A 12272-nucleotide genomic window follows, 5' to 3' on the forward strand; every position below is an offset into this window, starting at 1 on the left:
TAAGGTGGCAGCCTCTTGCTTTGGGATCATCAGAATGCTACGGAAGATCCTTCCCCTGCTACCCTTTTCAGCTAGAAAGCTACTAGTTCAAGTTTTGATTTTATCTTGTCTAGATTATGCTAATGCCCTTTACTTAGGAGCATCACTCACCACAATAAAAAATTACAGATAGTCCAAAACTGCGCCGCACGTTTGCTTCTGAACACCCACAAACGCCTTTCAGCTAAACCCGACTGGCATCACTTCATTGGCTACCTACACAGGAAAAAGTCCAATTTAAGGCTCTATGTATTATGCATAAAGCCTTCTCAGGTAAAGGCTCTCATACGGTCAGAGGCATTATTCAACCTTACCGCCCCAAGAGATTTTTAAGATCAGGCAACAAACAACTGGCAAAGCGGAGGGCGTCGCTTTTCATTTAATGCTGCAACCTAACCATTCTATTTTCTGAAAGCAACTTAAAACCTATCTTTTTCCTTAGGACTGCTTGTAGTGGGAACTGCAACGCTACCAGGGCTGGGACGCTTCCGAGTAGCCATGCGCTTTAGAATTGCTTTTCCATTCCATTATGCTAAATCAATGGTAAACAAAGCCTTCAGCACATAGACGTTGTTCAGCCAGTAGCTCAATAATGGCAATCAATACCTTTCAATATTTAGAGACAGGTGTTGAGAAAAATTGGCAATCTTACAGAACAGAATATTATACAACCTGTTGCTGAACCAATGCCATTGATGTCTTTTATTGTTCTATTTCACATAAACCTATATGGGGGCCTTTCATGCATCTTTGTAGTTATACACCAGCCCAATCTTTCAATGCAAAGGATGATTTAATATGTAACTAGGTTCCAAAACGTCTACTCAAGGATGCACACATCTCAAATTTTGACCGTAGTAGAGGATGTCATCAGTTGGAGTTAGAGGAGATGGCAAGGTGCATTTCTACTTTTGCTACTTACATGGGAACTTTCTGATACAATTATTTAAGATAAGGTAATGCAATTTTCTGGATTACTCTGATGGCATCTTGGTCTTTGGAAAGTCACAGCAGAAACATAATGCAAGACACCAGTTATTGCCACACTTTACTTAAATTGTCCCTCAGGGCTCCTCCCTCAGACTGATGTTTTTTAAAATACATACGACTCCACTGTTAGATGTCACCCAGACTCACAACGTAAACATTGTCAGATAAGCAGATGAGCTGCAGTGTTATTGTACCTCTCGGATAAAACATCCAATATCGGAATAAGTTCACTGCATGCATGACAGAAGCGTGACAGAAGCGGCACCTGGAAGAAGTCCAACGGCCTCAAGCTGAACACAGACAGGACTGAAGTGGTGGTATTCCGGAAAGATGTTTTGCCTTGGGACTTGATCTCAGACCCACCCCAATACCCAGTTCACAAAAAAGAAAACACAGAATCTTTATAAACTTATGGACATGGCCACCCAAGTAAATGCAGTTGCCTCATCCTGCTTCATCTTCGTGAGGATGCTGAAGAAGATTTTCAAGTAGCTAGCAGTTAGCATAAGGAAAACAGTCACCCAAGCACTCATCGCTAGCAGACTGGGCTACAGCAACACCCTATGTGCAGGAAAAAGCTAGTAGCTCATGAGAAGACTTCATACCATCCAGAACGCAGCAGCCAGGCTTATCCTCAACCTTCCATGCCAAGCTGAGCCCAAATAACACCTCCACTTAGGGGACTTATCTGCCTCCTGATACATGAACGAGCACACTTCCAACTCAGAACCCAAACCTATGAAGCTCTCCAGAACACAGATCCTGCCTGCCTGAATAGCCATATTAATTTCCACCAACCTCTTCTCTACTGGACTTACATTAGCACATATGATACTAATTCCCGAAAGCAGATGAGGGGTTGTGCCTTTCTCATACCAGGCCCTAAAGCCTTGAATGGCCTCCCTCAATACATCGGATCCTCATCCTCCCTTCTTAAATTCCACAAGAACCTGAAGACCCTGACTCCTCTTTTAAGCCCCATCGGCTGGCCTCATGCACCTATCACTAATACCTGGATGCCCTTGTGTGTTGTTAGTGTGCTTTAAAAATGTACACCATCAAGAAAGCTAACCTGTGTGTTACATGCTTTCTCTACTGGCAGTAGACTTCTTGAGCTGCTACATCAATAGTTGCATGTTCATTGATGGGACTAATAAAATGGGATGCCTCCCTCCCCAAACCAGTGAAAACACAGGTCTAACAGGTACAGTGTATCTGCTACTCCCTTGCTGAAGTGGCTGATGATAGGCTTACTTCAAAGGTAAAAATGTTGATGGTTGGAAGTTTGTTATCAGCTGACTCAGACAGGGACCAGCCATGTGCAAACCAGACATGTACTGGTTGCAATAGGAAAAGCTCAGTCCAAAATTAATGAGAGGCCCACACTTTATATGCTATGTTATGTTATGTTAGCTGATTTGTAAAGTGCATGGCTGTTCCACCAAAGGGAGGTCGCAGCGCTAAATGACAGAGGAAAAGTGCAAGTGAGGCTACTGCTATTGGAACAGCCAGGTCTGTAATGTAAGAGATTGGAGATGTTCTTGATAGAGAGAGGCAATGAGCTCAACAGAATTGGTGCGAATACATTAAATTAATGGCCTCCAGCTCTGGTTCTATAGAAATGCGGCACCCGCATAAAGGAGAGACCTGCAGAGACCGGTTTGGAATGTAGTGATGACATAGGTTGCTGAGAATCATCCACCCAGGGCCCGCCAATATTTTATGTGTGACACAGAGTGATCTGACCCAGATTCTTTGCACAATGGGCAACCAGTTGAGTCTGTGTGTCGCACCTGAATTGTGCTTCAGTAGTGCGAGTAGGGTGCTTGCTGCTGGATGCATGGTGCGCTGGAGCCTGTCGGTCACAGATTTATTAGCGCCCAGCAGAAGAATGTTGCAGTAATCCAGCCTGGCCAGAATTTTGGCTGAAACTAGCAACAGGCGAGTGTGGGGGTCGAACAATTCCAGAATGGGTTTGAGGCCACACAGTAAGCTAACACAAGTCCATGCCACATATGTGTGCTCCTCAAAAGATAGCAATTTTGCACACCTAAGTAATCCATGTACTCAAAATTCACATTTTTTCTTTTCGTGCTGAATGGATCCGTGCCTCACCTCCATGCACGTTCAGTCAACTTCATCAAACATATGTTGCGCATTGACGCTCCATTTCCATTTGCACAGCCAACATGATTGTTTCCAACACTCTTAGTTTTCTTAAACTTTGGTTTGGCATTCATATGGAATATTTAAGTGGGCAAATAAATTAGGTTTTGGTTAACAGATGTAACAAATCACAATTACTGGTTGTGTATTTGTATGAAGGAACACCTTCCTGCACATAAACAATCATTCCCAGCAACGCAGGCACCCACCCATTCACTATGGTGCAAGAGTGCCTGTACTGGCTCGAGGCAGCTTATTTGAGCGCCAGTGCTAGGGAGAACATAGGGGTGTGACGTATTGTTGTAAATACGGCACATCCCTACATTTTGGAAATGTCAGAATGCTGCACTGCCAAAGTTAGCCCAGCTCCACACGCCGACATTTCCTTATACGTATGTGCCTTATGGAAAACGTTAACAGGGGAAAAATGAATGTAACAACAGCACAAGGGGTTTGTAAATAAGCCTGTAAAGGCCATATTGACAAAGATTTGGTGCAACGCTTATCTCTTCTGTCATCCTCGCCTTTTACTCACTACGCACGCATTAGACACCGTTTCTTCCAAGAATCCTCTCTAAGCACACCATCAGGTAGCAGGGTTGACCTCCATTACTTGATTCAGAATTGAGGGCAGGTGGAGTCAGAGCCTGGGGTGGAGGTCAGAGTATGCAGAGGTTGTCAGTTGTTGTCCTCAACCCTTGTGAAATACAGTCCAGTGCAGGCAAGCTTGCTATCCAATACTGCAACACTTTCCAATTGATCTTTTTCTGATATACAGAGGCTCAGGCTTCCTGTAATTGTTTAAAACCTGCCAGGCATGTGCACTGTTTGTCTACCGGCCAGGATGTCTGCTGTGGCTTTGAAGGTTGTGAAAGGGGCTGAAGACGACCTTCAGCCCTTGTCAGCAGCTTCTGCAGCAACTGATGCAAAAAGGCTTGAGCTGTTGAATGACTGCTTGTGTCTGAGATATCTAGCCATAATAGGGGTTCCAGTGAGTGTTCATTTGTGGCTCTATGCTAAAGCATGTTTTTATAAAGGTCTCATCTCTTTCCAGCATTTGGTTGTTTAATCTGAATTCCAGTCGGATTTGTTTGGGGGAACCATGCTGCTGTAAGTTATCTGTAAGTGTTAATTAAGTGTGTCCAAAGGGATAGAATCAGTACCAAACATAACTTCAGACCCATGTACTAAGGGGGGAGTAGCCTGGTGCATGTGACTCTCATCATTGGAGCAAGGGTAGGGCCCTATAGTTTTATGAAGTTTTTAAAAAGCATAGAGCAGGGAGCAGGCAATGGTTTTATGAGTGGGGGAGGAAAGGTCCTCGGTTGTTGATCCCCATCCAGAAGCCTTTAAGACATCCCAAAACAAATACAAGCGGAAGAGCCTGCTAGTGCCAAAGAAAGAGGAAGCAACGTGGAGACAGTTAAAAAGAAAGGTTGAGAATGCAAGATGCAGAGGGAAAGAGCGAAGCAATACAAGAGCGCAACATGAAAGATAAAGAAAAGAAGTGAAGAGGGAGACAGAAAGATAAAGAAACAGAAAAGAGGAAATGATCAATAGAGGCTAGGGTAGAGGGTGAGTGAAAAACAGGAAACATATCTCGAGGGAAAATGTTGTTTGCCTAACATTTTATGAAAGCACCACATCACTGCGGATAATTACTGTGGCATAGTCAGTACAAAAATGGCTACAAATTGGGATTGGGAAGTGGTTGGTAATTCTCCTTAATACAGGTGGCAACCCTATCTATAACAGAGGTGTAGTGACAAATGTGAGGTTCCCCAAATCACACCTGTCCCCACTGAAGAATGAAGCTGAAAGGTATGCATTAACCCCTTCGAGGCTCAAGACGAGCTCAGCTCGTCATGAGGTATGCCTGTCGTACGGTCATGACGAGCTGAGCTCGTCATGTAATGCGTTTTTTAAAAAACTCAGCGCACGGCGGGAAAAACCGCAGCGCGCATGATGTTAAGAGTAAGGTTTCCGGCTATCCATTTATACTGGTTTTTACAGAAAAATACACACAGAAAACACTAAGGGGATCATCGGAATGTGGAACGGCACTGCCCGCCATTGGTGCGGGGGTCCTGTTGGTGACATTAGGATGCCACCGACACACTGGCGGGCACATCCTGCATTCTTGACATTGCGGAGGGCGATGCTCTCGGCACTGCCCGCCACAATGCCAAGAAGGCATGTTGTGCACTTCCATGCACAACGTGGCCGGCACTGCGTGGTGCCTGCCTTGTTGTGCATGGAACTGCAGGGAGGTACCACACGTACCCCCATGTGCACCCCCCACCCCCCAGAATCCCTGGGGGCCCGCTAATGGCCTCCAAAGGCGTAAACCGCCTGCTGTTCGGTTGCCGCCACAGAAAGGCAACACCCTGCCTGCATATTAATATGGATGGCGGTGTCTACCAGACACCGCCACCATATAAACTGCTTTTCCGCCCGGTAGGCAATCGGCATGGTAATGTGGCGTCGGGAATTCTTATGCGGTGGTGGTTTTTTGCGGGTGTATCACCTCCGCCAAATGGGCGGAGGCGATCTGCCCGATATCCGCATGAGCCCCTATGTTTCCTGTCTGGTTTTGTTTTTATCAAAGCAGAAAAACACTGAAAATTGTGCTTCTTGTGACAATCTCTCCATGGTGTCTTTCATGAATTCTAGGCAACAGCTGAGCAGGCAGACAGCATGGAGGGTTAAATATTAAATACAGTTTTATTACAGGCATTTGTTAATATATATTGTAGTATGACGCTGATATGTACCTGTGAGTGTAGTCTTTTGTTATACGTGGCTGCTTAGTTTGCTAAAACGTGACAGGCATCCATGCATGAGTGCGTGTCCAAGATTTAAATAAACGCAGAAATATACCATTTTACAGCCACATTTATTCTTGAAACACAAAATAAATATGGATGAATACAAATAAGATGGCACACAAATAAATATGGATAAATACAGATGGAAATGTTAAAAAAATCAATACCAAAATCCGGGAGCCCTAATTCATAGATACACTTCCAACTTCCAGATACTGCAACTGATCCCAAATGAGTGACTGTAGGTCCTTCACCCTAAGGTAAATGAGGGGAGGTCATCAGAGCATGAGAGTGGATGTGCAAGACTAATGGACTCGAGGAGGCTACACAATGAAATATATAAATATTAACGATAAACAAAATGGTTATGTCCATTTAATACTGTTTGCTGACAAGGAAGACACATGTAACACATTATCAATTTTCAGTTCACTCAAGTATGAACATTTTTCTGAGCAGGTGACGTGAAAGGAGACACCATGATTGGACTTTCCTGTGGTCCTTATATCTACTACACTCTCCCAGCCTGTAAGCATTTCAACGAGATCATCTATGCTTGCTCCGATGACAAATCTATCCAGGAGGTAAAGAAATGGCTGAAGAATGAACCAGACGCCATCGACTGGAGTGACGCAATAAAGAAAATCTGTGAGCTTCAAGGCACTGGGTAAGGATCAACCATTTTAATAAGACTTTCATCCTAAAGTCTTTAGAAATAATGCGAATGCCCGCAGAGCAAACAGGGCAAGAGGAGAAGATAAGAAAATGATAGTATTGATATCACTGTCAGGTTAAAAGTTTGAAATAATGAAAATCTGCTTTGCAATAGATCTGGGGGCAGATGTATCAAGATTCCATTTTGCGATTTCTTAATAGCGATTTTTAAGGAATCGCTATTTAGAAATCGCAAAATGGAATGTATGTAGTAAATCGCCATTTTTTAGCGATTTCTTAGTCTTACTTATTTGCGATTCGCAATTTGCGAATTGCAAATTGAGAACAATTTTAAAGGTGCAGGGGTGTCTCAAGGACACCCTGCTGCACCCCTGAAATGTACATGTGTGTGCATGTGGCGCACATACATGCTCTATGGGCATGTGTGTGCGTTACATGCCACCTTAAAAAATGCCAAATTGTGCATTTTTAAAAGAATTTGCAAAATTAACATCAACTACAAGTTGGTGGTAATTTGCGATTTCTTAACCAAAATTCGCAATTGAAAAATGCTACATACATAGCATTTAAGGAATCGCAAAATTGCGATTCCTTAAATGCCATGGCAAAATAAGGAATCGCAAATGTTTGCGATTCCTTCATTTGCGGAAATTTGATGCATGCCAAAACATGCAAATAGACCGTTTACGATTCGCAAACGGCTTGATACATCTAGGCCCAGGTCTTCTGTGATATCCTGTCTCAGGTACACACAATCAGAGATGAACTGAGAGATTGTAAGTTCCCCTCAACTCTATTTTGTTGTATGTTTCCTCCTATAAAATTACATTCCAGATCATGATGTTTTTGTCCTTGTTAGGTTCTGACCGCAGCAGTGTGGTGGTTCTGTATTCCAGAATGTGGCAATGGGTTTTTGTTGCACAAATCTATGTCCTGCCACCAGATGCTGCCAGGGCTTGGAATTGGTTGTTGGCAATAAAGTAGACCTACTTAACTACGCCTGAGCTGTGGCTTCATCTTTTCATTGACGATGAAAGGCCATCAGTGACTCCATGTGCATTCGGATGCTGCAGTGATGCTTTTCCTGTCTGTCGTCTGGAGAGTCTAGTTCAACATTCTGTATAAGCAAACTACACTCTGGGTGAGCAGGAAAACAGGCTTTTTGGAGACCATTGTCAGTTTCAGGACTGTCTGGTCCACCTGGGTATTCGGTTGGGTTTAACACATTCTTATTGTGGTGGTTAACAAAATCACATTGGAACCCCAGCCAGGATGTGGCATAACGGCTAGACTGCTGCTTTGGAACTGGGGAATAAAGTTTGAGTCTCAGCTCGGCTCAACATCCTGTGATTCTGGGCAAATCATGTATTCTCCCCATGTCCATGAAAATGAATGTGACCTTGAATAACGTAACGGGTGGAGTTAGCGATATATTAAACAGCAAACAATTCAAATCCATGTGTTTCACACTCTGACTGCCATAATTTTAAACAACCATATGGTCTTACCTGCTTCACAATGTACACAAGCTTCACTACCTTTAGAAACCTCTGAAGTATTATACCTTTCACCTCTAATCATTTGGACAGAGCTAAATATTTCTTTTGAACAAAACGCACTGCATATAGAATTATGCACTGCACTATTACCATGCTGTCCATCTTAGAACATTACCCCCTCATTGGACCTCTTCGTTCTAGTCCTTAAATTAGTAAGGTGATCCCACCTCCTGACAGACCTCTGAAACGTTAGTCTGTTGTTCATTTCTATTATTTAAAAAAACACCACCCAGCCTGCTTTCTTTTCTCTCCCTAGACAGGCTGTCAGAACATGATGTGTGTTAGTTTGACACTGTAATTACATCTTTCGTGTACTCTTTTGTATATATATTACCTACTGGCGGTCGCCAGTAGGTATATATAGTTAGGATTTTTTCTCTATGGGATTTTTGAAAATTCTATGTCTAATAACTTTGGCGTTTGTGGACGGAATTGGCTGAAATTTTCAGGAAAATGGAACATTTTGTTTCTGAGCAGCCCCTGACAATTTGGGGGGGTTTCGTCAAGGGGGGGCCGAGAAAAAAGGGGGGTCCCAAAACGTGTTTTTAACATTGAGTTTTCCATAGGGCGGTTGGCCTCACTTTTAGCCCGAACGGCTGAATGGATTTGCACGAAACTTGGCAAAATTGTAGGGACTGGTAGCCCGATGTGCCTTTGCTAGGTCTCAATATATGTGCTCCAGTGGGTTTTGAGAAATTAACGTTCAAAAAAAGATATATATCTGTAACAGCGGACCAGGCAGCGCTCCAGTTCGCGTACTTTTCGCGTTAAGGAGCTTTGTGAAGCAAAGCTGATTGGTTGTCCGGCGTCTGTAAACATTCCAAACAGTCCGTAGCGGCCGCCATCTTGTCTCTCGGTAGGATCGAGAGACAAGAGGAGGCCAAAGCGAAGGGGCAAATGACCATAAGGGGGCATAGTAGATCCTCCCTGACACCTTAGGTTTGATGTGGAGGTTTTAAAAGGGCCCCGCGGGGCAAAAAAAAAAAAAATAATAATCGAACGGCTGAATGGATTTGCACGAAACTTGGCAAAATTGTAGGGACTGGTAGCCCGATGTGCCTTTGCTAGGTCTCAATATATGTGCTCCAGTGGATTTTGAGAAATTAACGTTCAAAAAAAGATATATATCTGTAACAGCGCTCCGCTTCGCGTACTTTTCGCGTTACTGAGCTTTGCGAAGCTGATTGGTTCTCCGGCGTCTGTAAACATTCCAAACAGTCCGTAGCGGCTGCCATCTTGTCTCTCGGTAGGATCGAGAGACAAGAGGAGGCCAAAGCGAAGGGGCAAATGACCATAAGGGGGCATAGTAGATCCTCCCTGACCTCTTTGAGACAAAAATTGGTTCTTTTTGGAGGGGCAAAAAAAAAATTCGTTTTTTTGGTGGGGTGCGCCCGGTTAGCGTAACGGGAAGCGGACTGGGGAGCGTACTACAAGGAAAGGAGAATGATTGACTTTTAACTTATTGTATGTTTATAGACTTGTTTTTCTGCTGAGTGATGTCTCGGCCTATCTCCACGGGATGCAGTCCCTACCATCTCGGCGTTTAAGCCCAGGGGGACCGGTAGTGTGGGAGAGATAACGGGGCATATTATCAAGGGGGTTTATCTCCGCTTTTTTGGCTTTAAAAGCCAAGAAAGCGGAGATAAAATTATCTCTGTATTACCTAGCTGTTGCCAACACCAGTTAGCGACCGCTAGTAGGAGATAGCGACCATCTTGGGCTCCACTTTGCATGTCAGTGATATTTATCAGTAATGACATGCAAAGTGGGCATGCCAAGATGTTAGCGACTGGAAACAGTCGCTAACATCGCTATCTCCTACTACCAACTTTTGGAGATATTCGCGCTAAGCGCGAATATCTCCAAAAAGTAACACCTGCCCTGAGCAGTTCTTAGCCATGTTATCCAATGGGAGGTGGATAACATGGCTAAGAGCATTAGCTCGGTAATGCATGAATATCGCTGACTTTTCAGCGATATTAATGCATTGCGCCGTTTTTTATCGCATTTGAGATAAACCTTGATAATAGCAAGGTTTATCTGCGATAATTTCTGACGATGCTTAGCGGTAAAAAATTCGTTGCTAAGCATCGTTAGGGATAAATATCGCTTAACTTTGGTAATATGCCCAAACGTCTGTTAACGTTCGATTCGAAGGAAATCAGGAAGTGTTGAAAAACATTGTCTGCGCCATCTTGCCTTTTTTCAAATGCCACACTTTTGTCGTGCACGGCAGCCATTTTAGATGCCTTGACCAGACCCACTCTCTGCACGCTGTCGATCCTTAGCATGGCTCCCCACCCTCGCAAGCATCTCCCCCAGGCACTGGTCACCCCCACTCTCTGTCTTATGCATGGGCAATAAACCTCCCCCCATCTGCGCTGCTCTTCCCTGAGAATCACACCCTGTGCCCGCCCCACACCTCCCTTTCGCCCTATTCACTACCGAACCCTCTGACACTCCTTTTCCTCTGTGTCCGATTGTCCAGGCCGGTCCTAGGCTATCAGCTAGCCCTGCAGATGTAGTTTATGTCCCCAGCTGTAAAGAATCACCCCTCTTCAAAGGAGTTATAGTAGATCAAGGCCCACACCCGATGAGATCCGTCACAGCACACGCGTTCCTACTATCTGAAAACCATCCTGTATTGTGATTGGGGAGGGGACCGAGCCTGAAGCGGAAGATTCCAGGGATGACTCTTTGTACATCAAAGTTTTACAATTATGTGTCACATTAAAAATATATAGCACTCCAACAAAGTAGTAGGATTATAAAACTTTAATAACTTATAAATATATACAACAAAACAAAAACAGTAAAAACATTTAAACATTTTTAGGGAAAAAGAAGGAAGTAGCGGTCGGTTGTGCGAATAGTCCCAACGCAGCACAACGTCCAGATTTCTGGACGGCACCCAGGTGATGTTGCCGCACTGATTTCGGTATCCGGCGTGAGGCGTCGCGGGGGGTGGGTCATCAGTAGCGGTCTGTTGTGCGAATAGTTCCAAGGCAGCAGAACGATGGCACCAAGGTGATGTCCAGTAAGTTGCCGCCCTCCGAATAACGGCGTGGGGCGCCCCGGGGGGGGGGGAGGCGGCGTGAACGGGCTTCTCCAGGTGGAGTCTCGTCTGCTGTAGTGGGGCGCCCCTTTACCGTTTCAGTTGCCATTCCGTCCGCTTTTGGTCCACTGTGTCAAAAGCCGCAATTCAGCTGAGTTGCGCCCACTCTTGCGGTGCAGCGATAGGCGGCTGTCACAGGACTCTCAAAATGGCGGCAGGCTCTTTCCTTTTTGGGCCTGGTCCACTGAAATGGCCCTGGGACACCTTGGAAATCGGACGCTTGTCTGCTAGGTCTTGGACCCCATTCTCGAAAGCATCCCCTCCGCCTTGAGGATTCTACAAAAGTTTTGGGGGCCCCCGACTCCTGCAGGCTTCTGGTGGGGAGCGGCTGCCATGATTGCTCGCGGAATGACCACGACGGAGCCACGAGATGGTGGTGCTTTCATGCTGACGCCAGCTTCAGTCTGAAACATCCAGAAACAAGGTGGGTCTTTCATCGTTCAAACTGTTTTCATCCAATGAAAAGTGTTATTTTTAGGTCATATGATCAAGCCTTCCATCATTAGGAAACCAAAAGTAAAATGAACCAATGAAAAGTTTTATAAACAAGTCACATGACCTGTTATGCGGCATAGGGTATAAAATGCGGAGAAAATACGTTGGCACGTGAGGCGGCGTCAGTAGCGGACCGATGTGCGAATAGGCCGAAGGCAGCACAACGCGCCAAGATCCGGATGGCAAGGAGGTGGTGTCCAGCAAGTTGCCGCACTGGTGTGGCCATCCTACAATGGTAAAAGTCGGCGTGGGGCGCCCTGTTGGCCTGTGAGATGGCGGCAGTAGCGGACCGATGTGCGAATAGGCCGAAGGCAGCACAACGCGCCAAGATCCGGATGGCAAGGAGGTGGTGTCCAGCAAGTTGCCGCACTGGTGTGGCCATCCTACAATGCTGAAAGTCGGCGT

At 45.0% G+C, this 12272-nt stretch overlaps 1 protein-coding gene across 1 annotated transcript in view; it reads left to right on the forward strand.

The window, feature by feature from the left end:
- LOC144752072 (nicotinamide N-methyltransferase-like) overlaps positions 1–12272 on the forward strand; it is a 49781-nt gene that overhangs the window by 2443 nt on the left and 35066 nt on the right. Inside the window, exon 2 of the mRNA XM_078640021.1 lies at positions 6483–6690. Within this exon, the coding sequence (XP_078496147.1) occupies positions 6483–6690 (208 nt within the window). The remainder of the gene's footprint in view (positions 1–6482; positions 6691–12272) is intronic.

Source organism: Lissotriton helveticus, chromosome 4_2, assembly GCF_964261635.1.
Source record: "Lissotriton helveticus chromosome 4_2, aLisHel1.1, whole genome shotgun sequence".
Classification (NCBI taxonomy): domain Eukaryota; kingdom Metazoa; phylum Chordata; class Amphibia; order Caudata; family Salamandridae; genus Lissotriton; species Lissotriton helveticus.